Raw genomic sequence first — 26625 nt, forward strand, 5'->3', positions numbered from 1 at the left:
TCCACCATCATGTTATCCTACATGACACTGCTTCTGATTAAGGAACTCATTTCACAGTAATTAAGGTGTGGCACTGTGCCCAGCCTCATAGAATTCACTGATCTTGCTATGTCCCCCACCATCCTGAAGCAGCTGGCTTGATGAAGAGTGGAATGTCCTTTTGAAGGCTCAGTTTCAATGCTAGTTAACTGACAATATCACAATTGGTGAAGGATTTCTCAAAGGCTGTATGTGCTTTGAATAAGTACCCAACATATATGGTGCTGCTTCTCCTATAGCTAGGTTTCATGGGTCCAGAAATTAAAAGATAAAAATGAGAGTGGCACCACTCATTATTACCCTTAGTGACCCACTAGCAAAATTTTTGCTTCCCGTTCCAATGACATTATGTTCTGCTGGCCAAGAGGCCTTAGTTGCTAAGGGAGGAATGCTTCCACCAGGAAAGACAACAATAATTCTATTGAACTAGAAGTTAATACGATCCCCAGCCACTTTAGACTCCTCATGTCTCTGAATCAACAGGCAGATAAGGGAGTTACTGTGCTGGGTGGGGTGGTTGATCCTGACTAAAAGAGGAAATATGGACTACTGCTCTGCAATGGTGGTAAGGAAGAGTATATCTGGAATACAGGAGATCCCTTAGTATGTCTCTTAGTGTTACCATGCCCTGTGATTAAAGTCAATGGAAAATTACAACAACACAATCCAAGCAGGACTACTCACTGAACCCAATGACCCAGATCCTTCAGGAATGGAGGTTCGGGTCACCCCACCAGGTAAAGAATCATGACCAGCTAAAGTACTTGCTGAAGGCAGAGGGAACACAGAATGGATAGTGAAAAAGAGATTACTATAAATATCAGCTAAGACCACCTGAGCAGCTAAGCAAAGAAGACTGAAATTACCATGAGTATCTCCTCCTTACCTTCTCATGAATACATTTGTGTACATGTATGTTTATATGTTAACATGTGTGTTAAGCAAATATCTTTCTTACCATGTATTGTAAGGTATATTGACTTTGTATCATAGTATTTAAGTATTACACATTTTACATCAGTATTTAAGTTATAAAATATCTAAGAGTAGAGTAAACATCAAAGACTTTACCTCTCTTTCTCTGAAAGGGGTTAGTGTGTTTTCAGTCATATGTCGGAAACTTGTGTCGTTATAAGAAATCATGTCCTTGCTATGGTCTTTACTTGAAGATTAAATATGGTTTGTGAAGAAGCATATAAATGCCAAGTTGACAAGAAGTTAACTTTTGTGATAGTTGATTTTATGTGTCAATTTGACTGGACCATGGGATACTCATATTCAGTCAAACATTATTTCCGGATGTGTCTGTGAGGGTGATTGTGGAGGAGATTAACATTTGAATCAGTAGACTGAGTAAAGCAGACTCCCGCCACCCCCACTGCCACCCCAGTGTGGGAGGTCCTTATCCTGTCAGTTGCAGGCCTAAGCAACAAAAAGTTGAGCCTCCTCTGAATAAAAGAAAACTCCTGCCTAGCTGATTAAGCTAGAACATCAGCCTGTTCCTGCCTTTGGATTTAAACTGAAACATTGGCTCTTCTTGGGTTTGAGCCTGCCAGCTCTAGGACTTAAATTTACATCATCAGCTTTCCTAGTTCTCCAGCTTTCAGCCTCAAACTGGAACTACAGCATCAGTATCAGCTCTCCCGGGTCTCCAGTTTGCTGACCACAGATCTTGGGCAAATTCCTTATAATATCTCCTATTTCTGTCTCTTTAGAAAATTCTAATATACTGTTTGCCAGAAGCACCTCTTAAGACTCAATGAGTAGGTGAAACTGGCTGTGGTTGTGGCAAAACACAATAAGGAAATGAATGATTCTAGAACCTTCCTGCTAACAGTTTAATGATGTCTGGCTAAATGAAAAAATACTTTCATTTATCCAATCAGCAATTACTGTGACAAGCAGCATTCTAGGTGCTAGGGAAAGACTAATGAAAGAGGCAGATGCCTCCCTCACTCTCCTGGAGTTTACTTCTAGTACTAGACGTATAATCAATGGATAAATCAGAAAATAATAATAAAGAGAACTACAGAACAGATTATTTAAAAAGATTATTTTGATATGGAAGTTACTGAGTACTTTAGGTACCAGAGGAAGCCTGTCATACAGTCCTCAGATCTGAAAGACAATTAGAAGCTAATCTCAGAGACCTCTGGAGAAAAAGTGTTTTAAGCAGATGAAACAGGAAGTTCAGAGGCCCCTCAGGACATTCACCTGAGGCATGAATGTCCTGAACTAGAGGGGAGAGTAACAGCAGGTAAGTCCAGCAGGCCAGCTCTTATCCAGCCTTTGGCCCTTGGCTACTTGGCTTTGTGTCCAGTAATTATATACTTTGTTATATTCTAAATGAGCCAGGAAACTCTGGGAAGGCTTAAAAAAGAAACAGGAATGACATGATTTGACTTAAATATCAATGAATCCATTACCAATGCAGGCTGGGCTAAGAGGAACATGTTTCAAGGATGGATTTCAGGATGCAAATTCTTCCCTTTCTTGAAACTGTCCAGAATCTCCTCCTCTCCCTGCCTGATTAAAGAAGCTTTAGTTGCTTCTGTTTGTGAGCCTCCAGTGATGTGCTATCTTCTTTCTCAAGGCTGTCCCTACCCAGATGTAAGGCGCCTTTGTTTAGTCACTGTATGATGTGGTGGGGAAGCAAGTGTTTTGCCTGATTGAAAGATAGCATCTCTGCCTCTCATGGATTCTAGTGACAGCCTCCCCTTCACCTCCATACACAGGTCCAACTTCATCATAGTACCAGCATCATGCTGGGATTGTACTAGGAGACAGAATCCCTGCCCTTCAAGGCTTACAATCCAGTACATGATTTAGATCTACATATGAGTTATCATATCTGTATATCTATCTATCTATCATCTATCGATGGATCGACCACAAAGAAGAAAATAAAAACTGTCTTCAAAAGTACTGTAGTAATGGAATGCACATCATTTTCTTTTCTGGCTGGATAAACACTGATGGAAGTTTGGCAACCAGATCTGGGTCTTATGGGAAAAAGCAATGTACTAGGCAGAATAACAGTTTGACCAAAGTCCAGGGGTGGGAAAGGTCCGAGTATTTCTCTGAGAAATGAAGCATACTTGTAGAATAGTGTGAAAAAGCTGATCCGACCCAGATTCTAGTATCATGTGTCATACTGAGGTGCCCGGACAGCATTTTCTTCATTCTAGAACTGCTACTTCAGTTGAAGTAGACAATGGACTTGGAAGCACTGAAAATCCACAGTCCTGTTATTTCAGTGATTCACACAGGAGGAGGTAAACGTCTGAAGTATGGTGGGAGTGGATATAATGGTGGGGTGGGAAAGTAGAATAGGGATAGACCAAATTAAAAAAAACAAATAAGACTTAAAAATTCCAAGCAAAAAGATGAAGTTACTGATGCCATTCACAGAGGCAGATGAACTAAAACCCCAGGAGGACCTGATTTTTGGAGAAAGATAAGGAATCTAATCATTCAGAAAGTACCTTGAAACATAAAAGATTTCAGTGGTGTGGCATGTGAAAACCACTTATATTGCCCTACAGACATTAAACCTGGAGAAAATTTAACATGTCCTGCTTATATTCTCTGATGTGATATAAAGTGCTAGAAGTTTTTGACTTAACAACAATAGCAACAAAACTGAATGAAACAAAATGAACAAATAAAATACATTTGTGGATGGTAATCATTCCTGAAAATTACCATGACTCTAAGTTTGTATCAATTTTAGCCACAGTAAGATGCGAGATTCTTCAAAATTATTCAAGAAAGACAATGGGAATTGAGGTTAGCATCTGGGTAATAAAAACGGGGTTCCTTTTCATGGGTAACCATCACTGGGAAAAGTTTGAGGTATGCATGGGCACCCACGGAGGCACTTACTAAATATTTAACAAGCATTGATTAGAAAGCAGGCACAACACAATGTATACAGTTTGCTCTGCATACTTGAAGTCTCAGCCCTGTTTTTACAAATAACCTGACCATATCTTACACAAAAAAATTCACTCAGGTTAAATTTGACCATTATCTAGAGGTAGGGTGATGTTATCTTTACAGAAACCACCAGAAAATGATTCAATGACAGTCCAATTTTGAGATCAAGCTCAAACAACATCCTAAAGTTAGTTATATGCTACAGATTTCCCCACATTTTTAAAGCTTTTCTTTCTTTAAAAACAATACAGACAGGGTCTCACTCCGGCACCTAGGCTGAAGGGCCATGGTGCAGTCATGGCTCACTGCAACCTCAAACTCTTAGACACAAGTGATCCTTCCTCCTCAGCCTCCCAAGTAGCTGTGATTACAGGCAGGTACCATGTTGCCTGGTTTTCCCCACATTTGTATTGTATCCTTCCTTCCTTTTCTTGTAAAGTGGAGAATATCTGTAAAATAATTTACCCAATCCACATTATCTTGAATACCCCCGTTTTACAAATGGCAGCTCATTTCCAGCGTCGTTATGCTAATTAACATGCTTCTCCTTTCATCAGGCAGCCCATTTCTAACCATTATTATGTTAATTGAGATACAATAGCTTTAAGTACTTGTACAAACCTCTGGCCTTTCTCATTAAATGCTAGCTGACCTCCTGTGGGGTGTGAAATTCTGATTAGGGCAGCCAGTGTTCCCGAAAAGTAGCTTAACCTATTATACATTTAGCATCACAATGTCTACACTAAAAACATTGGAAAGTACAGACTTCACAACAGAAGACTGAAAGGAAGAGTTTGAGGAATATAAATGATGTGCCTATTAAGGGACTACATTTGGGATATTTGTTGGCAAATATTTAATATTAGAAATTCTATATTTCAACATAAATCAAAATACTTCATATTTTAGTATTTATGAAGATTCTCCCCCCTCCCCCCGCACCATTGTTAAAAGAGGCTACTTGAGGGACAACAGAGTACCTATTGGGTCCAGTGTATACTGCTCAGGTGACAGGTGCGCTAAAATCTCAGAAAATCTCACTGTAGAATTCATTCATGTAACCGAAATCACTTGTACTCCAAAAACTATTAAAATAGTAATAAAGAAGCTACTAATGCAAAAGAATTCCAGGTTCTTATCACAGAAGGAGGAAATAACTGTGGTATATGTTGGAAATTCTATGGAAATTCCAATTCCCACCCAAGTTATCTAGTTTCCTTTGTGCTATGCAGGAAACCTTAAAAATAACTAGATCTGAAAAGTGTGTCTTCCATCAAAGTTAAATTCTGATATGTGGAGTGAGAAGTCCTTGGCTCACATTTCACCTTTTCCACTTCCTAGTTATCACTCAGCCCTTTGGAGCCTCATTTTCCTCTTCTTTGCAGTGGGAGGATTATATCAGTGTTCTCCAAACAGTGATAATTACGTCTCTAGTGCTAAGGGAGTGCCACTGTGCCCTGGATTTGGTGTGGGAGGGAAGCACTCTCTGGTCAAATTATGTTGGCATACATGGGTTTAAACTAAGTCAAATGCTTTGCTTATTTCATTTTTCTTCAAAGTCACTAAAATACTAATTGACATGACCTCCTAGAGCATCGGATAAACATAGCATATGTTTTACTTCCAGAAAGATTAGGGTGTGTGAGGCCTTCCTCCCAGGGAATTCTAAAAGACTTTTAAAAAATTATGTTTATATATGTACACACACACACACACACACACGGAGAGAGAGCATGAGAGAGAGAGTGCCAGAGTCTCACTCCGTCACCCAGGCTGGAACGCGTGATCTCAGGTCACTGCAACAACCACCTCACGGGTTCAAGCAATTCTCCTGCCTCAGCCTCCCAAGTAGCTGAGATTACAGGCATGCACCACTATGCCCAGCTAATTTTTGTATTTTAAGTAGAGATAGGTTTTCACCATGTTAGCCAGGCTAATCTTGAACTCCTGGGCTCAAGTGATCTGCCCACATTGGCCTCCCAAAGTGCTGGGGTTACAGGCATGAGCCACTGTGCCCAGCATCCAAGATTTTTCAAAATCAAATTATGAAATAAGTCTAACAAATTTTCATGTACATGTTGTAATTTGGATACCTATGCAAAAGTTTACATTCAAGAACAATTTTTTAAAATATTCATGTCCTTCTTTATGGGTACCCTACCCACTTCTTTAGTTTACCTGGGAAATCCAGTAGTGGGAATACAATGTGACATTTTCCCATACCCTGGATCACAGAATCCCACTTTTTACATAGCATTACATGCAGTTAGTCTGTCAGGAATTATTCTGGAAAATACTGCTTCATTGGCTCTAAGCTGGTTTCTAAGATGATGGCTTGTTACTCTCCAGTCTGTTCACTTTTTTTTTTTTTTTTTTTTGGCGGGAGGAGGAATGATGAGAGGATTAAAAACCACTCTGCATTTTTAAATTCAGTGAAATTCCTACTTTAACACATTTTAAGGTCTATCTAAGGTCTTCGAAAGTCTATCACTGTGACCGTAGAAGGCCCTCATCTCAACCTTAATATTGCAAGTCCTTTCTATTCTTCAAATCTTCTCTGGCTAACTGAACTGCCATGAATACCAAATTTCTATACATTGTCAGTATATTAATCATGAGCAAATTATGTCCTTTAAGCTTGTGAGTAATACATTCTACGTATTATAATATATTGTGAGTAATGATACACTGTATGTGCACCGTGTTTTACAGTTTGCAAATGATTTCCATACTCATCATTTCTTCACATTAATTTCTGTTTTCAAGTTGTAACCCACTGTATTTCTAAAATGTCCAGCTTAAAATGTTCTTGTTGCCAATGATCCCAGTCTAAAAAACTGAGAACGCTTCTATTTTTAGGAATATCAGTGCAATCCGTAAGTATGATGTAAATGTGCACACGCACATTTATTCCGGGACAGAGGAGTGGGCAGGAGTGAATTGAGGTCTATTAAATGGCAACATCCTTTTTCCTTCAGACTTCAGCTAGCAAACAAGAACTTGTAAAATACAACCATCTTTTTGCCATCATTGGTTTTCATGTGGCAATGGGGCCACTTTAGGACCAAGCAAATTAGGGGAGATGGCTATTGGAAACATTTGTGTACAGTTATGAAATCTAAAGTAGTTTCAGCCTAGCCCATAAATATCAATGCTTTTGAGACAAGTGAATATCAAGTACTCAAGCTTGATGGGTCAGGTATTCTATGCACTGTAGTCCACTGAGTTAGACATCATTCACCGAGCAGCCGCTAAACACATTCCTGGTGTTTTAGGCATTTTCCTTTCAGTATGCAGTAATACCAGAGTGGAAGATGGGAGTGGGAACAAAGAGCAGACTCTCCCCAACCACCCCCCCACACCCCTATATAACCAAGAAAAAAAATGTTTTGTTCTTACAGTAATATAGATTTTTAGAAATAAATGAAGCCTATAGTTTGCAAACCTAGAGATAGTTAAAATATAAACCATGGTTCCCATGACTACCACTAATAAAATTTTTCTTATTGTTGCTACTGTATGAAAATTGTAATCACTTTACTTCTTAGATCTCACTTTCTCATATAACACACACACAAAAAAAAAACATTTCTAGGGACTAAACTATTGATAAAATTGAATATTTGATCTATCAACTAGTAGCTTTCCTCACATGATTTTAGGAAGAATCAATCAGGTTCCTAATAGCCATAGCTGGCTCATATGATGGCTTTTTGTGAATGAGGAAAAGAAGTCCTTTCTGGGCCATCTCAGGCTTAATAATACACAGTTTAAAGCACGGTTGAAGGCTTTTTGTGAATTGGGGTTACAGCTCTGCTCCAGGGTACATACCTTGGGGAGCAGATGATGGGCTGAAATTTAGTCCCCACTCCCTCAGCCATGCATCTTGCATAGTGAACAACCTGTAAAACTACATAGTAACACTGAGCCGTATTTAGTAAATTAAGCAACTGTGCATCAGAAGAGCTTGCATAATCTTTTGCTGTCATCCGATACCCTGAGTGAAGAGGCCTTCCTCTTAATATGGACTTACAGATAATATAAAGGTACTTCTTTCTACAGCACAACTCTGAAGTTATTTAACAAACTTCTAATCTGTGGGCAAAAGAGCTCACAGTGAAGTCAACCTGCTGGAAGCTTAACCCTGCAACACAGAAGGGGCAGTAGCAGAAGTCTTGATTTGAACTGAGCTAAGCAAAGTGGCGTATAGTGAAATGATATTTTCCTAAACACCTATTGTGGATAGACCACTCTGCCTAAAGAGTAAAAGGTAGAGGTCTAGTTCTTGCTCTCACAAACTTGTAATCCTGACAGGGGAATAAACAAGAGAGAGGAGGAAGGGAAGAGGAAAAGAGAATAAAACTGCATCGGCCTCTTAACTGTCTCACTTACTTCCTCAGGCAATAAGCTTTATGCAAATGTACGTAATGAATACCATGAGATAACATACAACCCAGTTATTTGGGGTACATAGTAAAGAACCTCATATTATGTTGCCGGAATTAGTGATGACTCCTAGTTTTGAAGGAACAGAATTACTCAAAGGATTTTAAGGAGCTACAACATATGATATTAACCTTGATTTTTAATGTAAACATACTCTCTGACCCAAAACTGTATTTAAGTGAAAGTGGCAGAATTTGACAATCTCATAGATTCGGTATGATTTTATAATTGCATTCATGACTATGTTATATTGAAAGCTTGGTATCTTTTAAAGATACCTCATTGGAAAAGGGCACAGAAGGTGATTTCAAAGTTACTTTAATTTAATGACTACTCTTATTCAATTGTTTTCACAGACCATAAACAGGACTGAAGAATGTCCGTCTGAATCTTTGCCTTGAATGAAGAAACTTCATTGAACAAGAAGTTGGCTTCCAGTTTGCACAGACGTCAATGGAATGCATTTTTTTTTTAAGTTTTATACTTTGCCCAGTGAAAAAGTTTTTATGTGCTGTGCAAATGGTCTTCATGTGGTCTGACAATTATTTTTGCCATCTTTTTTTAATTAAAGAAAAATTTTCCAGAAGAGGGGAAAAAAAAAAACAAAACTAAGAAGTAAAATATCAAAGGTTGATATTTTATCTGGAAGGACATTTGAAATGAATTCAAAATTTTCCTGAAGGTGTAGATACATTTTTTTTTTAAAACAGAAAACCTGATGTCAAGAAGTGGGAAATAGAAATGGAAACAAATTGTCTTCCTCAATGATTAAGCTACTTTCTCTTTTTCCCTTCTTGTTTAAATCTAGTGGGGTTTTTTTTTTAATTTTATTTTTTTCTTAGAAATATTTAGGTAAGGTTTATCTTGAATCTTAATTGCCTTAATTTTAAGGACGTCAAAGGCTCTCGAGGCAAGCTGTCAACGTCTTGTTAAAAACAAAAATCAAGAAAGAATTGAAATATTGTGCCGGCTTTAACTGGTACAGAAGTTTAAGACTGAGTTTTTAGGGTGAAAAAAACTGTACAGTTTAAATGAAAATGTTTTTCTTCATTTGAAGAAAATTTGTTGATAAAGAAACCATGGCAACTGCAAGAATTGGAAAAATGCTGGGACTTTTCATGAACTTTGTCTTAAGTGTTGACATGACTCATTCTAAAAGGCTAAAACATTTTACAGTAAAGTTATTAATGTTGGTTTAAAAACAACTGCATTAGAAATAATGCGTGTTTGGGGGCAGAATGCAGATTTTTTTAATTTACAAAGCGTGATCGCTAGCAAAAGCATTAGTGCTTTTTATCTGCAGTCTTTTTTATGAGCTTTACAAACTTTTTAGTCAGCTTTGCTTGTCACATTGCAAAACCTAGCTTAAGAGCATTAAAAAAAAACTTAAGTAGATAGGAGCTTATGGTCAAAAAGTGCAAAAAAAAAAAACAAAAAAAAGCAATAGATAGAGAAATTGTTGACAATTTCTGTAGTCTTTCCTAGTTGTGATCAAATTCAGCCTATGGATGGCCTATTTTATACCAAAGATGAAGTGACACCCTATTACAGTCCAGAAGATAGAGGTTGTTTTTCTTTTCTTTTCTTTAAAAAAAAAAAAAATTTATTTGACCGACATGGCCGGACCAGTTCTTACTTTGTTGGTTTAAACTACCTTCCACTGGTGTTTTACATACTGCAAAAAAGGAGGGTGGGGGGAGTTGTCTTTCTTTTCTTTAAATGTCTATTCATTGATAGCAGAAGCTTGCACCTGTGTGTTTAGCAGTTTCAGCATGAAGAGTTCCGGATGTCAACTGACAGAGCCAAAAGACTTCAAATTCTGTGAGCTTTCCTGGTCTCTCACTGGCCATCTGGAATAGTGAAACCTGTATTGATAGCCACTAGTAAACTCAGATGCTTACTTAACAGGTTGAATATTCTTTATATGAATTTTCAGCTAACAACACTTTCTGAACCCGGTCTGAAAGGTCACTTGCCAAAAAAGCTTAGTGATTTTCTGTGAAATGTTGAGTGGTCTCCTGGAGAGGTCTCACTGTATTTGTGACAATAGTCTTCCCTCTAAATTACAACATCTCTGGGTTTTGTCTTCTCACCTCTGTCTTTGTCATCACCTACCATGAATAGTCACCTTGGTTTTGCAAATGGGGAGGGGCTATCTTCTTTTTGCCTCTTTTCATTGTATTTTCATATCTTGGTGTTGCCAAAAAAACTTTTTCTTTCAGATTAATTCTTTGAGGCATGTAGGACCAATAAGATTGAGAATTCTATTAGTGGAATTTAGGGATGTTATTAAAATGCTAGTTGACAATCAAGAAACTGTATGATTTAGATCAATCAGAACCAAAAGAATTAGGTTTGATCAATCATTTAAGCCAAAGGAGAAATACTTGCATTTAGAATGATGCAAAACTTTGTCTAAAATGAATTAAATTGACTTACCTATAAAATACATCTACATTTTTGATTCATGAAATAATATGTGTTCAACCTGTACAGTTTTACCTCAATTTAAGGACAATGGAATAGAATTTTGTTAAGTGAACTATTCACTAGATTGCTTTCTGAATGAATCCTTTGAATCAAATAGGTAAAACTCTTTTCACGACTGAAGTCAGTCACAGGAGCCTGTCTTAGCCCACAAAAAAAAGACGAAAATGTATTTGAGTATACTATAAAACAGGGTAGGCTTTTAAAAACTAAAAAGTTTTAAAGGTAAATCATATTCCCATTAGGGCAACATGAGTAATAAGGCTGACTCAATACGAAACTGTCAATATTCCACTACTTATGTAGACTCTGGTTCTCTTATACTTGCATCGCCATTAATTGGAAGCTCAAATCAGAGAATGACTGCACATATTTATGGTCACATTGGAGACAAACGTGTATCCAAGAAAATGGGTGTGTTACAGAGAAATTCCAACTGGTCACACCCACCATTACGGTTTTTCATGCTTTGGAGAAAATGCTAGATTTATACTGTCTTTTGTCCCATCCTTCAGCTTCCCATGCATTGTAAAGGTGGCACTTAGGTTTTTATCTTTAAAAAGTGGGCCCCAAAGATTTTGGGGGTACAGAAAAACATGTATGGGAACCATATTTTCTGTTTCTCTTTTTCACTCTCTAAACTCTTTGTATAAATAAGGATTATCCTGGGCATAATTCATTTGAATATGAAACCAACATACTTTCTTTCATTTCTGTGGAAAAAAAAATCAAAAACATGTATTAATGTGATACAAAGAAAGTCTCATTTACACAATCGACAATGAGGCTAAGAGGTAGCTACCATGTGGCTGACGAATGTGCCTAGGTAACTTCCTGTTTCTATTCAAAACTGCTGCTTTATTTGTACATTCAAAAATATTTTTTTCAACTCTGAAACTTCAATAATCTCAATTTTTAAGCCACTTTCTGCAAAAGGAAATTACCTGCGTGTAGATTTTGTGTTTGGATAGTTTATATCATGCCATTCTATAACATATATGTTTTCAAACCAAAAAAAGAAAAAAAAAAGTGTCTGTTGTCTTACCTAAGACTTGTTTTGAAAAGCCAAGTCTGGGAGAGAAAAAAGAAAGCATCAGCAGGTAAACAGCATTACATTGTGTGATAATAAACCAAAGTAAGTGTTCAATATACAGACAGCAGAATTCAAGTTTAATCAACAAAATATACTGTAGTGATTTTAATCCTAATTAAAACTATAATGTTTTTTGAAGTTGAAGTTAACTTTCTATGGATTCTGGTCCACCAGGTTTTCAAGCATTTATTCAGATGTTTCCATTTTTCCTTTTGACTTGAATTGCCAAGACTTAGCCTAAACATCAGGAAACAAACTAAAGCCACGATCCAAATGAGAGAAACACGGTCTCATCTAAACTCTAGTTTCGTGGTCAGTGAAACAGTAAGTTTTCTTTTAATAATGAGAAAAGTGTTGCCAAGAAAGGCCAAGTGTGCATGGTAACTGGGAACTCCCCAGTACGTGGCCATGTCTTCTGAAGACAACGTAATGAACCCAAGTGAACTGAAGAGAATACTGGCAGGTGCTAATGACCGTTGTCCTTGAATGCTGACATGTCTTGAATATTGCGACTGTCACCATACTCTTAAAAAATCCTCTACCTGACTCTAGTTTTGCCGGGATTAGTTTGCTTCCTTGATAAATTTCAATATTTCAGAATGTTACCTCCATATTTCACTTGAGTTACTTCTTCCTGTGACCTTAGCAGATCTGTCACATTTGAAAGCATATGACTCACTTCCACCCCCTTCTAATGAAAAACTGCATGGTGTTAAAAGCACTCCCATTAGATATACGACTGAGAACTGAAGAAGGCTATATAAAGCAGGAAGTTAACTTTATTTTACTATACCTAAAAATCTATCTTTGGACCCCTTGTGAAGTGCTTTAAAACTACTTTCAATTTATGTATGACCCAAAAAAGTAATTAATGTTTTCCCCCCCAAATAAATAATTGGAATATTTGCTAAATACCTATTTTTTATTATAGTGGCCTAAAAACCCCTATTAATGAAAAGAGAAATTTGATGTAATTAGGACTCTTGCAATCATCTTCACAATGAGGAGAAGTTTCAATAGGCTGTCTAGACAGATGATGATATTAATAGATTAAAATACATTCGGCAATTCATTTTCATTCTTAATTTCAGTCCATGAACCACTGCAGATGAGCTGATAAGCAGAGAGAAATTCTCAAGTGGGTTTCAGTAATAAATGTTTTTTATATGATTTGAAATCAAGTAAAGGGACAATATTTATGTACGTGTATAGCAACATTCAGCACATTTGAGGAATCACACGCTATAATAAAGTTTCAACATGTCATAGAACGTTGATCTATATTACTTTCTCTTCAGTAAAAAGTAAAGGATGAGATTTTGTCTTCCAAGTTATTGTAGCTGGCATGCTTCAAAATTTTGAGCTCACTGAGACTGACAGCCTCTCACTTCAATCTGAGGGATTGACAGAATTTAAACAGGCTCATTGATTCTGTACACTCTACCCTTTCTGTGGAAAGTGATAATGGGATTTCATTAATGAATCAATTTGTTTTACAAATGACATCCACTGTGGCATTGGAAGACAGCTGGGTCTGACTCAAGTTTAACATTTCTTTGCAAACATTCCCGAGTATGAAATTGGTCCTTTTATCCAAACGCTCTTGGTCATGGCTGTCCTTTGTGGATTACATAGAGTCCAGGAAAGTATAAAAAACTAAACACTAAATCCCCAAGTGGCCCCAAAGATCTTTTATGATGTGGGAGACAGGAGTTTGCCCCAGATTAATTTCTTCTATCTTTGGCTTTGTACTATAACATACAGATGCTCTCTGTAGCAAAAAAAAAAAAAAAAAAAAAAGGGGGGGGGGAATGAATGGCTTTCCATATGCATTTCTGTTTATTTTTGTGAGGGAAAATAATATATCAAGAAAAATTTCTTCCACTCAGAAAGCTTTAGGGCTGAAGTAGAGGTGTAGTAAGCTTGGATCTGCAGGAAGAACCACTAGGCCACTGAGTCACACTTGAGCTTGTGTTGCTACTGCCCCAGTTTCTGAGTTGTGCATAAATACAATCACTCTCACATTTTTGAAGGGCTAATTATCTGCTCTGTGGATGTGTGTTGTCTTTCCTTTTTAGCTTGTAGGCCTTGGGCTCAGTTTTTTATTTTTCTTTTTATTAGCATGTCATCCTGAGGGTGGGCAAAGAAACAACTGGAAATAAAATTTGATTATTTCTTATCAAGTATGAATTTCTTAAGGGAGTTTGAAATCATTGGTAAAATTAATGTCCATACATTATATGCCATACATTTTGATTATCAATCATGTCTTTTTCTATCTACCACAAACAATTGACAGTTGGCTGTATTCTTGCAGAATATACAGAAAAAAATCATGGAGAATTTGGCTCCCCTCAGAAGAAAGCTATTTTTGTTCTCTTCACTCCACTAAATTCAAACCAGTAGCACGAATCAACACAATTTCTGCCATGAGAATATAACAGGACCTCTTGGTACAGTCCTATTCCTAGTTTTAAATCTTTGACCAAAACCAATGCATTGCTTTTGTTATATTTTGACTTTGCATTACTATATTAAGGCTGAATGACTTCGACACTCCCGTGGATGTTTTTATGATCACATCAAATTTAAATAATGTCCAAAGTATAACTTTCACGTTACACTTTGTTTCAAACCCTCTAGTCTAAGGTTATTGAGAAAGATGTGCTTTCCTCTTCCCCCAAATGTGTTATCTCTTCATATATTTTAAAAAATGAGTTATTCCATGCTTTTCAAGAACTGTAAAAATCGTTTCAAAGAGACACTTGAAAAAGTTTTCTCTATTCTGGACACAAATGCTTCCATTTATTTAAAAAGAAGAAGAAAATTGGAATCTTAATTAAAAAATATATGTAGTAGTATATGCTATGAGATACTCAGTTTCTTAAAAAAGAAAAATGGGACACCGCTTCTTTTAAAACCCTCGTTTCAGTCCATATTCAACTTCATGGAACTTCTGACACATCATTCAATTTTGAACTTTATTTAAGAGCATTTCTGTGCTGCTGTCTCTTGTCATGGAAAGTTCTGTAATTCAAAGGTGTTTCTGGTTTTATTTTTAATTTCTTCATCTGTACCACAGTCAAATTAGCAACCATCTCCCCCATCCCTTGGGCTTTCTGTAGATCAGTGGATGTTAGGTTTAAACTTCTGTTTTCTTTGATGAAGCTTTCAATAAAAAATGAAAATAAAATCAATCCAGTAGGGCTGTTGTGTTTTTCTACACTCATCCAGAAACTGGTTGGGGGAGGAGGGCTGATAGGAAGGAGTGGTGTCCACATTTAATCTGGAACAATGCCGGAATTTTTTAAAGAATCATCTCGGCTAACAAAAAATGAGAGAGGAGGTAACATTCTATACAAGCCAAGGGGACCTGAGAAAGCCACTCTTTGGGGGATGTTAGAAAGAGGAGACCACTTTGGGAGGCCGAGGAGGTTAGATCATGAGGTCAACAGATCGAGACCATCCTGGTCAACATGGTGAAACCCCGTCTCTACTCAAAATACAAAAAATTAGCTGGGCATGGTGGCGCGCGCCTGTAATCCCAGCTACTCAGGAGGCTGAGGCAGGAGAATTGCCCGAACCCAGGAGGCGGAGGTTGCGGCGAGCCGAGATCCCGCCATTGCACTCCAGCCTGGGTAACAAGAGCGAAACTCCGTCTCAAAAAAAAAAAAAGAAAGAGGAGACCATTTCGGTCTTCCCAGAGACCCCCCCAGTCTTCCTCATTCTCATGCTTAGGGATTTGGAGACCACAGAATTTCTATCTCCAAACATACCTAACATCTACCAACTACTTGATGAACCTTGGATGAAGGCCAGGAGGCTCAGAGTTATATATAACACTAAAAACATTTGTTTTGACACCTGTGGTTTGTATCCCTGCAAGCATTAAACTCCAGGTCAACAAAAATCAGAAGTGTTCGTTCCTCAAGCTGCTGAAGGCCGTGCTAAGCAAATAAGCAGAAACCCTGTTTTTCTGGGCCAGAGTCATTCGCGCTAGCTTGGAGCTCATATTTAAAAGCCAATAATATCCTGTTCTATAATAGTCATTTGCTGTGTTGTTCAAAAATATTCTACTATAGAAGACAGGAAAACAATGGGAGACATGAAGTTCCTACGATGTGTTAAAAAAAAAAAACAAAGTGACCCTTAAGACAGAAAAACTAAGCAAAGCACGTGAGTAAACAAAAATAGAAAGGGAAATAAAGACTGAGAAAACACTATATGATGCACTAGATATAGAGGAGAAAAGCATTCACTACTGATTCTGTCTTAATTTGCTCACTCTTTGTTGACTTCCATGCTGGCCCCCACAGCAGCTCATCACCCTGATCGGTGAATTTCATTGATTGGCCCCTGCTTGTCTTGGAGGGAGTGAGCATGCTGCATTGGCTCCCGCTTTCAGTTACCCCCTTGCTCAAACCTCAACTCTGGTGCTTATAACACATCATCACTGGAGAAGGATGATGTGGCAGAGGGGAAGGAGTAGATATACCCACATTACAGAACATTGGGCTAGTGTGATCCTTGCACTTTACCTTCAATGAGTCAACCTACCCATGACTTTTGCCTTCTTTTCTGTGGATTTTAAATTGATTTAATAAGCCCTGTGCTTCTAGCATCTTTATTAGTCTGTGAGCCTTTCTGTTCTATGACTTCTAGTATAGTCTACAGAATGGTGCATTTGAACGCTACCACCAAGGAGATTTCCAACACGGCATCTCGTTATTTTAGAATCATACGCACCCAGGGGAGGGTGCGGAGAAAGCTCTCCAACCGGAGCCCAGGCTCTAAGAACACGTCGTGTATATACCTTTCCCTCTCCAAACATCAGTTCACGTTGCAGTGGCAGAAGAGAAAACTAGAGGCGAAAACTAGAAGAATGGATTTATTGGCTAGTTTAAGAAAACAAGCATGGAACGAAGATCCCGAACTTAGTTTTACCCACTGCCTTATTTCTGTTTGGGTTGTTAAAACAAAATGCCTTGGATTGGGAGATTTACAAACAACAAAAATTTATTACTCAGAGTTTTGGAAGCTGGAAAGTCCAAGATGAAGGCACCAGCAGTTTTGGTGTCCTGAAGGCCTGTTCCTCATAGATTGTAGCACTTTCTACAAATCTTCACAAGGCTGAAGGGGCAAAAAGTTCTCACAGGCCTTTTTCATAAGGGCACTAATTCATTAATGAGGGCACAGCCCTCATAACTTGATCATGTCAAAAAGGCCCCACTTTTTTTTTTTTTCTTTTTTTTTTTTGAGACGGAGTTTCGCTCTTGTTACCCAGGCTGGAGTGCAATGGCGCGATCTCCGCTCACTGCAACCTCTGCCTCCTGGGTTCAGGCAATTCTCCTGCCTCAGCCTCCTGAGTAGCTGGGATTACAGGCACGCGCCACCATGCCCAGCTAATTTTTTGTATTTTTAGTAGAGACGGGGTTTCACCATGTTGACCAGGATGGTCTCGATCTCTTGACCTCGTGATCCACCTGCCTCGGCCTCCCAAAGTGCAGGGATTACAGGCTTGAGCCACCGCGCCCGGCCAGGCCCCACTTCTTAACACCACCACCTTAGAGGTATTTCAACATACGAATTTTCAGGGGACAAACATTCAGAGCACCATACCCATGTTCTATCAAAACTTTTTTACAGCAGAAATTCTTTGTTTTATTTGTTTAGGATTAAAAAATAATAGTACTGCACCACCACCCAGTATGTACAAAAATTTTGCTTCATATTGCCAGACATTTTGGAAACCCCTAAAATGTACCTATAGGTTTCTGATGAAGAATCCTTGGTTACAAGGTACGAACACGGGAGAAGGACGACTGTGGAATGAGGAAACAAACTACGTTTACGATGATGACCCTCATACATAAAATAATCATGATTTTCTGACCTCATATCTATATATTTTTACTGTTTAATAATTTTTTTTCTCCAAGAAGAACTGAATGCATTGTCAGTTCTCAATGTTTCTAACAAGTTTACGTTCTACTATGCTGATAACATTTAGCTGCTTTCCAAAGGCAGTCAGGTGAAATTCAGTATAGCTCAAACTTCATCTCTGACGATTTCATCATTTCTGGATTTTTTAAGGAGTGACATTTACAAGAATGATTAAAAAATCTCTCTAATATATCAAGAGACTGTATTTTTATTTAAATCTTTAGAAACGAAGGAAGACAGCTTTGTCCTCCATGATCTTTAAGACCTTGTTAGGTTACTTCTGTGGTAAAACAGTCACCAGGTGGCGCTGCTGTATTAGTCTCCAGTGGATTCCAAATCCAAATCCCAGATTCTCTATTTCTACATAGAACCAGTAATGTGAGATAAGGCTGTAAGAGAAAGCATCCCCATTAACTGGGCACTCACTCTGTGCCAGGAGCTGCACCAAGTGCCCTCACATACTTGGGTTCATACAACTTTCACAAGAGTGCTCCGAGGTAGGGGTTGGAAAATTGTCCCCGTTTCCCAGAGGAGGCTTGGAGAGCTGGGCATCCTACCCATGGACCTATGCTTAGGAAGGGCTAGAGAGTGCTTTAAAAGAAGATCCAAATTCTCAATCCCTGGCTTCAAAAATTTCTTCTGACATGACTTTGGGAAATGCCAATGGGGAAGCCACTTGTTTGTATGTCTGTTTGCTTGGTTGTTTTTAATCAGAGGATATTTTTTTAAATAGTCTGCCTGACTTGGCCTGGGATTTGTTCTGTAGAAGAGGGGCATTGGACTCTCATGCTAATCACCTTGTGACAAACTCCATACAATTCCCATTCTCTCTTTCAGAAATAGCTTGCTGTTTCAATCGTCTCAGTATTTGAGCCTGTCCGATTTCTTCTAGAAGCAGAGTACTGTCTTCCAAATAGTTAGGTTTCACTTTTAATTGACTCATTCAGTTAAGAGTTTGTAGCATATGGACCCTCCATAAATAATTTGATGATACCAAAAGAGAGACATTATTCTTGTTTGCAAGGTATCATATTCTAATAAGTACCAGTTTATGACATTTTGGCATGGATTGAGATCAGAGTTTTGCGGGTGATATGTTTAACCCTTGCTGCTGTTTATTCCCTAATTCAGCTCCTCAACAGAGTGTCTGTTATTTTTTACCCAAGTGATCTGGGACATTTAATTCTGTTGACACCAAGGGGAGTAGTATATGCCATTCTAAGATGGATGTAACTTTTCAAGGTTATGGGACTGGAGCACGTTTTCACGGTACAAGATCCAAGCATAGGATCTGCTAGTTACAAAAGCCAACAATTTCCCTCCTAATAGTGCTGAATCTATTCATATGGTTTGAAGGAATGAACCGTTTGCCCAAAATAACTTTTCTATTACCTGGCATTTCACCATTATAACTTTATTCTTAGAGACAGATAACAAAATTTTGGAAAAAGTACCAGGCAAGCAGTGGAAAGAGCATGGATTTTTGAGTTTAGATATACTATCTACAAAACATTTTTTCTTTCTTTCTGATTGTCATTTTTTTGTTGTTGTTGTTTCAAAATGCATACCTATCATTTCTCAGAATGATTATAAGGATAAAACAGGCAATACATATATCCTGTGTAAATGCTCTAAAAATTATAAAGTCAATCAAATGTTATGGATAATTTTAACTGTTTAGTTCTGAAGTTTCTCTTTAAAGATGTTCTTGTGAGAATAACTCACAAGATTATAAGACAAGATTAATATCTAAGATGATGAAAGGAGGCAATGCTACAACCAAGGCAAGCCTTATCTACTTTGCAGTCCTGCTCAGATTCTGTAGGGCACAAGTGCCAAGCTTGAAACCACCAGGTTCCAGGCCACAAGAACAAGAGAACACAGAAACATAGCTGCTGGCTGAGCTAAATTCACCCACGATTTTGAATGATAATCCTGTATCATCATCCAGTCACCCGACACACTCTACCTTCTTGGGACTTCCTTTATAATGGCATATAATCTAATGGCAGCTACTGATGGAAGGGTACAGGTGTTATTAATTTGAGAAGACATACATGTGGTCTCCAAACAGGATTGAAGAACTAGGGGCAGAATCTTCTTTAGACCTTGAGTTGGTAAGACATGTTTATCCCAAGAAGTGGACAGGTATCAAAATAGTCACACCAATAGGTAGGTTGCATCAAACAAATATTCCCAAGACAGAAAATTGCTACTGGAAAAATGTAGTAAGGTCTGGCCTCTAAAACACCTGAAACAAGTCTAATGAGCATAAGATAGTGGCTATGAGAGACACACGTAGCTCTGCCTCTCTGCCTGCTGCCATGATCTCCTGCCCCTCTTGTCTTATGATTGATTTGTTTCCTGTTTGTTTCTGGTTTGGATCTTTACTTTCGACTAAAATTCAGTAAGATAACAAACAACAACATACTATGAATGATCAACACAATGATGTCCACACACAAGAATTACCATGAAACATACAACACACAAGAATTGTGAGCAAGAATTACCAAAAAAACAGGATACTATTAGCAACCAAAAAGATACCACTCTCCCATGCTCTTTTCATGGGTCTCATCATGCAGACCCCTCCTCCAAAGGTAACTATATCTTGAACTCTAAAAACCTAGAATGACTTCTGTCTGAATTTAACTTTACCTAAGGGCAAGCCGGTGTGCTTTTATGAGAATATAGGTGGTATACATGAAGAGAACAATTTTGCTTGTGTTTGAAAGCCCAAGATACCTATTATTTCTCTGGAAACTACACACATGGCTGTATTACTCAAATTTTAAAGATCTTCAGTTTCAGAGATCAGACAAATTCTTTCTACCATCTCTTCAATGTTTAATATCCCTTATAGCTTAGGAAAAGTCCTGAACCAAATGCCATGAAAGAGTAGTAACCATACTCTTTTTATTTTTTTAGACAGGGTTTCAATCTGTTGTCCAGCCTCAGCTCACTGCCACCTCTACCTCCTGTGCTTGGGCAATCCTCCCATGTCAGTCTCCTGAATAGCTGGGACAACAGCTATTCAGCTGGCACCTGAAGAGCTGGGACAACAGACATCAGCTGGCACCACCGTGCCTGGCTGATTTTTTGTAGAGATGGAGTTTCACCATGTTGCCCAGGCTGATCTCAAATTCCTGAGCTCAAGTGAGCCATACTTAACAGTAATTGTTGAGTTCTAAGGAAAGACTGGTTGTAAGGCTTCATTTAAGGTTTGGCAGCATGTCATTTATTGTCTGCTTATTCAGACAGTATTTGACATGGGACAGCAGATTTCCAGACTTCAGTGGGAGACCCTCCAGAGCTAGAAGTTGCCAATATACCATCATTTACACAAAAGCACAGCATGTGGAAAATATTAAACCCATGCCCACAAAACAAAATGACAACTCCTTTGGCTTCTGATTATAATTTTAAATCGTGTGGGGCTTTCTTACTTAGATTTTGCCATCACTTTCTTTCTTTCTTTCCTGACAATGAATCTTTCAGGTCAGTGATCAACCAGGTCTCTTCACACTTCTTCCCAGGTATGTGCTTTGGGGTTTACATAGCATTTGGGGTAGAGAGATTCCCATACATACATCTTCTACCATTGTGGTCCTGCAGGCAGGAATCAAAGCCTTTGGAAAACTAACATGAAACCTTCTACTTTGGTGAACCCTTTGTAGAGTTTCTATTAAAATATGCCTAGTGGCCGGCCACAGTGGCTCGTGCCTATAATCAAAGCACTTTGCAAGTCAGGGGGCAGTGTATATCATTTGCGCTCAGGAGTTTGAGACCAGCCTGGCCAACATGGTGAAAAGCTTTCCCTACAAAAATACAAAACCTAGCTGGTGTGGTGGAGCACACCAGTAGTACCAGTTACCTGGGAGGCTGAGGCAAGAGAATCACTTGAGTCTGGGTGGTGGAGGTTGCAGTGAGCCAAGAGGTCCCATGGCACTGCAGCCTGGTTGACTGAGTAAGACCGTTTCAAATAAATAAATAAATATATATATATATATATGAAAATATTTAAAATATTTTTATTTATATAAAATAAAATTTTAAATATATATTTTAAGTATTATCAATTTTAAATATATCAAATTTTAAATATTAAAAACAAATTTTATACATTTTTTAAATGTTAAGGCACAATGCATATATATTTTTTGAGCATTTTAATATATATATACATATGCATTTGAGCATATATACATATACACACACATATGCATATATTATATATCTATATATATGCATTGTGCCTTAACATTTTGGTAAAAGGGAGTGAGTTCTTTGAGGTTCTGATGCGCCTGAGTCTGGGTGTCAGGGCTGTGAATTCTCCAAGATCTCCGTGTCTTCTTCCTGCTGCAGTGCTGGTCCTAGCATGAATTCCTGTCTCTGCCCCAGGCATAGAGGCTTCTGTTTTTATACTTTTTCCTGTTCCCTTTCCCTGGCTGCAGAAAGCTTCCAACGATGCCCGAAGGTTATGCATTTTGTTTTGCTCTTCCCTTCCTAAGAATTAAGATCAGGAATTTTTGTTGTCCTTCTTGTTTTGTTGCTGTTTTGTTCCCTCACAAGGAAGATGGGACTGGGTGGCATTTTCGGCAGAGGTTTTTGCTTCTCTTCTCCAGCCAGTGCCACACTTTCTCTGTCTCTTTCTGGAGATTCCTCTCCAATTTTCCTAGTGGAATTTTGGAGGAAAAGCCTGCAAGAGGGAGCATGTTCTGTTGTATTTGCAGAATCCCTGGTGTCCATACGCTTACACTATCCCACAGGCTGACTTTAGCAACTCATTAAGAATGTTTAGAGGAATCATATTACCAGGCTTATATGGTTTACTAGGTTGAATTGTGTCTCCCTCCAGACGCGCTCAAAAAACATACGTTTCAGATATAACCACCAGAAGCTGTTGTTGTGATCTTATTTGGAAATAAGGTCTTTGTAATCTGAGATTAGGGATTAAGCTGGATCCTAAATCCAATACGACTGGTGTCTTTATAAAACGAGGAAAACTCGGATGCAGACACATGTATGCACACATACAGAAGGAAGACGGCCACGTGAGAACCAAGGCATCAACCGGAGAGATCAAACTGTAAGCCAAGGGATGTCAAGGATTGTCAGAAGCGACCAGAAGTGACCAGAGAGAGGAGTGGAGTAGATTCTTTCCCAGAACCTCACAGGGAGCATAGCTCTGGGGACACCTTGATTTCAGGATTCTGGCCTACAAATCAAGAACTGTGAGAAAATAAAGTTCTGTTGTTTTAGGGCACCTAGCTTGGGGTTCTTTGCTATGACAGCCGTGGGAAACTAATACATCAGTGTCGTGCTGGACTCCGATTCACCCCAGTGGGAATAGCTCCATGTCCGAGAGGCTAAAGAAATGAACCAGAGCCAGTGAAGAAGACGTAGGGTTTATTGCGGGGACTTATATATGGCATGGTTCAGTGGCAGTGGGCTGACTAGGAACACCACTACTGTTTATAAAAAGCATGCAGTTTATACAGCATTCATAAGCAATCTCCGCTTCCTCCCAAAACAAAGGGCCTGTATTCCTTGGACCACCTGTGTTCCAAGGGTTAGGCCGTGGGCTCTTTCACAGATAAGGAGTAAATTTCCAGACTGACCACTTCCTGATTCCCTGACTCAGAACTCAACAGCAACATGCTTCTTAGACCACAGGGTCATTCTCAGGGTAAGCTTCAGTGATGGCTGCCGGGCGCTAGACTGCTGCAAGAAAGCGAATGCTCACCGGGTCCTGTTTTTCTCAGGAGTTTCCTCTTTTCTCAGATTTCACTTTACTGGCTTGCCCTGTGACCTCAGTTTTCTGATGAGCTCAAGAAAAGGCATCAAATTTGCAGACCGTCCATCATTAAACATGTTGTAAGTGTGGAGCTCTCTATCTTTCTACACATCTGAGCTGAAACTAGAATTCTTGATTATGTTAGTTATTAATTTCAAAATCCTAACCAAATTTCCTTAAATAAGACATTTTACTCCGAGGCTAACTGGGAACAAACAAAAAGAAAGACTTCCAACTTCTGTCATAGGAGTTTTTCTTTTTCCCCACTGGTACTTTCATCTTTCCAGACTCTTAAAAGGAAAGATGGGACCACGTGTTCTAGCTCTCCATTGTCTTGCTTGAGCTCCGGTGAAGTCAGAGTGCCCCAAGAGTGAACTGGTCTAGGAGGGTATCAGCCAACAATTCTGCTAGGAAACGACCTATCAGCATTGAGATGGGTTTCTTGCTGCACTTAGCTATTGCCTTGGAAGTCATCATGGTGGGAAAAGCATGTAAAAACCAGAAGCTTATTGACTCATGACGGCTTTTCAACAGCAATTGGGGCACATGTCCTTCACCTCTCTACTCTAGACCCTGCTATCGCTTGTACCTAATGTTACAGAGATATTTTATTCCTCCAAGACTCTTGACATTTTTTAACAACTCCCTTGTCTGATATTCAATTAGATTCTTTACAAAAGTAAATTTATTTTATATAGTATAAAACACTAAAGCTTTAACAATCTTTATACAAAGGCCTCCATATTCATGAGCAATATATCTACTATACTTCTAAACAGGAAATATACCTAGAAATATTAAGTATAATAAAAGAAGAGCATCCAGGGGGTAATAATTCCCTCCACATCCCTCTCTACTACTGTAGCAGGGGGAGAGCCCAGCAGCAAAAAGCAGTCTTTCAAATCAGGCAACTTGCATTTAATTTTCACCTCTCCATGATTAACTTTATAAACTTTGCTTTCCTCATCTCTAAAATGAGTCAGCTAATAGTATCTGTCTCATATGGGTTTTTGTGACGGTGGCTCAAGCCTGTAATCCCAGCACTTTGGAAGGCCGAGGCAGGTGGATCACGAGGTCAAGAGATCAAAACCATCCTGGTCAACATGGTGAAACCCTGTCACTAGTAAAAATACAAAAAATTAGCTGGGCATGGTGGCACGTGCCTGTAGTCCCAGCTACTCGGGAGGCTGAGGCAGGAGAATTGCCTGAACCCAGGAGGCGGAGGTTGTGGTGAGCCGAGATCACACCATTGCACTCCAGCCTGGGTAACAAGAGCGAAACTCCGTCTCAAAAAATAAATAAATAAATACATACATACATACATACATGTAAAATATTTAAAAGGGTAGCTGGCCTACAGTAAGTGCTCAGCAGACATCGAATGCTATTATTTTATTAAAAGGTTCTGCTGAAGTCAAGAATACAAGCAAACCACATTAATATGTGGTGGTCGAGGCCAGCAACCATTTTCAGGGGCTAGAAAGGTAACCTGAGGTACCAGATGGACACTGGTGAAAGGTGAACCGTATGTTGAGTTCACAAAGACCTTATTACTTGACCTACAGCAAGTTAGATTTTTCTCAGGCATGACTTCTCTAAATACTTTCACTCTTTAGGGCTTCTGATTAGATTTTGTTTTTGTTTTTGTTTTGTTAAATTCCAGTTAATTATGGCGGAAGAGAACCCAAGGAAGAAAATGTGTTGGTATCTGGCAAAGAAGTGAAAACTGAAGAAAGTGAACCTGATTCTGCTCTGAAACATCAGGAACAAGTATGGCAGGTGGCTACGTGCTTAGGAATGAGGTCAGCTTTGAATCACCTGGACCCAGTGCAGCAAGAAATAAAAAGACATCTGTGTCCTTTGGCTACTGATATATGATAAGACAAATTAATAACCCTTTTTTGCAGCACTGAACAAATTCCAAAACCATCATAGGTCTGTAACTTTCATATTCGCTAGTACATACAGTTAATAGAGCAGGGATTTATTTTCCTTTTATGCAGATGGGAACACCGAGGCTCAGAGAAGATACATGACGTTCTAGGTGGCTTTACTATTTCAGACATTCTTATTAGATCCTTTCAGTCATTAATCCACAGTGGAGAATGGAAAAGAAGCGTCTAAGTTAAAACGAATAGGTAAGAATGTCATTCCATGTATTTCTTCTGAAGCACTGTAATCCTGAAAGACTGTAAGAATCTTTCCAGTCTTAGAGGATGCCTAAAACATCTCTTCTACATTGGGCTATCACTACTTAATTCATTGTTTATTTCAAACAAAATGTGGCATCGTGAGTACACCTTGATCTTTTGTCCTTCCATTCTTTTGTTTGCAAACTCTGACCTCCGGCTTCTTCCTTCAGCCTTCCTCCTCCCCACCTGCTCTGGAGGACAGCTAGGAGGTAAATGCTGAAGCTGGCAATGTGTGTCCACCTTCTGGGCTCTGTCATCCCCCTCATGAGCTGCATGTGTACATTCCTCATGTGAAAATTTCTCTGCAGCCATTATGAGTCCGGGTCCCCTGGACACCTCAAACCCTGGCTCTTGAATTTGTGTCAGTGTTAGACACACTGTTGCCTGGGCGATGCTTGCCTGTTGTGTTACACAGCTGAAGCAGGATGTCTCTTCTTTAAACACTTCTCTATGTCTTACTTAGGAAACTGTAGCCAGTCTTGGCTGCTAGAAAAGTCACTGTTTTGAATGAGTTTCTTGTTAGCTTTCTTTTTCTTCCATCTGTATTTAGCTACTTTATAAAGACCTTATTTATCTTTTCTCTGGTTCCTTGCCTTTCTGTCTCTGTGTCTTTGACTCTCTCAATTTGGATTTTTGTTGACTTTTTTTCCCAATTATTCTGATTGATCATAACGATTATAGAAAAT

At 38.7% G+C, this 26625-nt stretch overlaps 1 protein-coding gene across 30 annotated transcripts in view; it reads left to right on the plus strand.

Moving 5' to 3' along the window:
* RBMS3 (RNA binding motif single stranded interacting protein 3) overlaps positions 1 to 12145 on the plus strand; it is a 1216467-nt gene extending 1204322 nt beyond the window's left edge. For all 30 annotated transcript variants that reach the window (XM_078354431.1, XM_078354435.1, XM_078354437.1 and 27 more), the window contains one exon: positions 8781 to 12145. In XM_078354431.1, coding sequence (XP_078210557.1) covers positions 8781 to 8787 — 7 coding nt within the window. In that variant the 3' untranslated portion in view covers positions 8788 to 12145. The remainder of the gene's footprint in view (positions 1 to 8780) is intronic.
* Positions 12146 to 26625: the final 14480 nt, after the last annotated feature.

This window comes from Callithrix jacchus, chromosome 17 (assembly GCF_049354715.1).
Source record: "Callithrix jacchus isolate 240 chromosome 17, calJac240_pri, whole genome shotgun sequence".
Taxonomy (NCBI): Eukaryota; Metazoa; Chordata; class Mammalia; order Primates; family Cebidae; genus Callithrix; species Callithrix jacchus.